At 42.8% G+C, this 3,503-nt stretch overlaps 1 protein-coding gene across 1 annotated transcript in view; it reads right to left on the bottom strand.

Annotated features, from left to right (window-relative positions):
* Positions 1 to 3,497, bottom strand: part of IPMK (inositol polyphosphate multikinase) — a 39,686-nt gene extending 36,189 nt beyond the window's left edge. The window contains exon 1 of the mRNA XM_019638374.1: positions 3,155 to 3,497. Within this exon, the coding sequence (XP_019493919.1) occupies positions 3,155 to 3,344 (190 nt within the window). The 5' untranslated portion in view covers positions 3,345 to 3,497. The remainder of the gene's footprint in view (positions 1 to 3,154) is intronic.
* Positions 3,498 to 3,503: the final 6 nt, after the last annotated feature.

The following is a 3,503-nucleotide window of genomic DNA, read 5'->3' as shown; positions in this document are numbered from 1 at the left end:
ACTGATCTGCCTCACCCAGGAAGAGCGCAATGATGGTGCCAAGTTGGGCCAGTGAAGCAACGTCCTCCACAACTGGACTGAAGAACAAAACGACTGCAACTTGTCTGTTCCCCTTCCCCCAATTCCCTAGCGCTGTTCCCAGACCCCCAATTCCCCAATAAAAATGTTAAAAAAAAAAAAAATCGAGCCCCCTTCTTTCTTGTTCTCAAAATGTGGTTCAAACACTATCTATACCGAGAAAGTCTGTAGCTTTAATTTAAGAGGCATATCACTGCACTCCAACATATCTGCATAATAAAAATGTCTGGGTGTTGAGCCTATTAATTTGCATTTTAACAACCCTTGGGTTATTCTTAAACCCAGTTGTTTGAAACTCTTACCCCATTCATGAACCTTATTCAATAGTTACACAGTCAAGCTGCTTGTTTAATTAAATTGTCTGCTCAGTCAAAGTCCCTGGAAGTAGTAAATACTGCTTCAAGTATTAACTAATATTAAGACAGAAAAATGCTGTGCCCTTACATAGATCAGTTTACATAGATCTAACTATGAAAATTATGGTATTCTTTAAAACACACTTCAGCCCAGAGGTGAGGGATGAAGGAGTGGAACAGGAGATAGGGAGAAAGTTATGCAAAGAAAATACACTTCTTGATGTTTCTTCCTATGCAAAATTCAAATAAATAAATAAATTGCACAGTAAATTATGAAAAGAGAGTACCTATACATCAATACAGTATTAAGTACCAGGATACATATTTTCATTTAATGATAACAGATTGGTCATTCATTTGTATATGCCGTTTAAGAAACTGGTTATGAAGAGCAAATGTATTAATAAGTTTTCTTTAATGNTATGATCTGCATGATGTACTTTGCAACTACAAATGATTTATGCTAGTGGAAAGACATATAAATTCTTTAACTCTGAATTACTGACTATCTTGTTATCCATTTTATGAATAGGGAATATTATCATCTCTCGTGTGTCCTTTCACTAACAACATAAGCAAGACTGTGTAAATAACTGAGAATAGGTTGCTAGCACAGTATGACTGAGGCACTGGGCACTGGTGATACAAAGACAGTCAGTCCCTTAGTCAAGAGAACCTTACAAAATAAAAAAAAAACATTTACGTGAAGTTGAATGCAATAATAAAATTAAGGACTCCTTCTTCCAGAATCTAAACTACTCCCTTAATTAGGTAATTTGGGTGACAAATTCTTTCAGCCACTGTTTGCAATGCAGTTTTGTTTTAATTTAATTTGTTTTGTTAATTTCAGGCATACAAAACAACAGTCATTCGACATTTATATACCTCACAAAGTAATAACCCCCATAAGCCTATACCCATCTGACACTGTACATAGTTATTAGAACAGCAATGTAGTTTAAGTCACATTCAGAGTACATTTGTAATGAATCAGAGATAACTCTCTGAATAGGCTCACTATTACATACTTTGATAAGCAGTGGTTACACTTGTGACAGTCATCATTTAGATCATGTTTATGTTGGGATTTTTTGTTTGTTTATTCTCCTTTGTACATAAGTTGATCTCCATGAACCCTTAGGGAAACAATTACTTTTTCAGGCCTCTAGGATATTATTAGGAATATTATCATTACACTTCATTAATAAAAATCAATAGGTATGTATATAAATCTATTAACAGTAATTCCATAAACTCTCATTACCAGAAGTGATGACACACAGGAGAAAGTCTATGCTAAGCATCTTGAGAAGGTTGTTTCCTTACAGATCTGCTAAGCACCTTGAGAATGCTTTTTGTTTCTTTACCTTCACTCCTTTTGGAGTTTAACTGGGCCCAGTGTACAAGGCTATGGGGATAAACAGATTTGGTCTCTAACTTCATGGAACTCACAATTTAGTGGGGAGAAAGGCACACAATCTACATGACAACATCATTAACGCCTTTCAACAAGAGAAACGTAGGTAAAGATAAAAGCAGTGGGAAATGTTGCTCTTCAAGAAACAACATACGTTCAAACGAGCACTCACCCATTTTCAAAAATCCTTGTTTATCTGCAAGCACAATACACGGTGGAAAAACAGTGCTCTAACGCAGGCCCTTGGCTTCCCGATTCTAACAGAGTAGCTGTGTGACTTTAGGCTTGTCACTTAACCAGACTTGGCCTCAGCTATTTCGTCTAAAAATGTCAGTATTATCTTACCAGCCTAAATCCAAATCATCTTACCAGCATAAATCCAAATCGTCTCTAGCGACTTCCAGGTCTAAGAGCCGCATTACGCACATATTCATCCATCAGATTTCCCAAGTAATCATGGCCCATGGAACCAGTGAGTAAGCTAGGTGAATTACAGCTCCTAAAATGAACTTTTATATCACCAAGATAATAAACTGAGATAGGCCCTGTATTGCACTTTCAACTTTGTGAGCTCGAAAAGCGTATTACTCAGGCCACAATATAGTCTTATAAAGATAATCAAGAGTAACTGAATGTCTGATCTGTGTACCGCTCCAGTACAACAGCAGGGTGTTATTTCCGACCAAGAATCCCAGTTTCTCCACTACTGGAACCACGTCTCCAGGAGAAATCCACGGAGACATCAAAAAAACCTCTCAAGGCGGGGGAAGAGATCCTGGGTAAGCTAAGACAAGCTCTCAAAAAAAAAATTTTTTTTTAAATTAAAAATAAATAAATAAAGCTCTGTTTTTTCCTCCCCTCCAGCTATGCACGGAAAAGCACTAGATTAGCATCATCTGCATTTCATTCCTTTTCTTTTGCAATAGCTACGCGCTTATAATAAACAAACCTTGTGCTCAGGGGAGAATTTACTTCCCCGTCCAGTAAAAACGAAGTTCCTTATTTTCACTAACAACGACGTCTCCAATCAACACCCACCCTCTCTGGGGAGGAGACCAGGCACTCCTCTCTCAGCCACCTCCCGCTGCAAGCTTGACACTCCACACCCTAGAAATCGCCCCACTTTTCGAGACACTGCTGCAGGGGTCGCGAGGCTCTAGGGGAGAGCGGAAGAGGCCGGGGATGCGGCGTGCAGGCTCCGAGGGGCGTGCAGCCCGGCCCCTGGGCTCCGGGCTGCCTCGGCCGGCCGGGGACTCCCCGAGACGTTAAAGGGAGCAGCAAGCCCCGCGCCATCCCCACTTACCCACTTTGTCCTTCCCGTACATGTGTCCGGCCACCTGATGCGAGAGGGGCACACAGCCGTTGAGGAAGCGGAGCCTGCCGCCCGCCGGCTTCGGGGTGCTCTCAGAGACGGCCTCGCTCGCCGGTGGGGTCCTCATTTCTGGGGGGCCGGGCGCCTCGAGCCGGAGCGGGGATGGTGGCTCCGTTGCCATAACGGAGAGCTGAAGCGGTAGCGGCGGCGAGGGTCGGGAAAAAAGAGGGCGAAGGGAGAGGGCGCCGGAGAAGCTGGGGGTCGCTCAGGCTCGGCCGCGAGGAGGCCCGGGGGTTCCCGCGGCTGTTGTCCGCTGAGGCCCGGGGAGGGGGCCCATGAC

This window comes from Hipposideros armiger, unplaced genomic scaffold (assembly GCF_001890085.2).
Source record: "Hipposideros armiger isolate ML-2016 unplaced genomic scaffold, ASM189008v1 scaffold_39, whole genome shotgun sequence".
Classification (NCBI taxonomy): Eukaryota; Metazoa; Chordata; class Mammalia; order Chiroptera; family Hipposideridae; genus Hipposideros; species Hipposideros armiger.
This window is presented reverse-complemented; position numbering and strand designations above follow the sequence as displayed.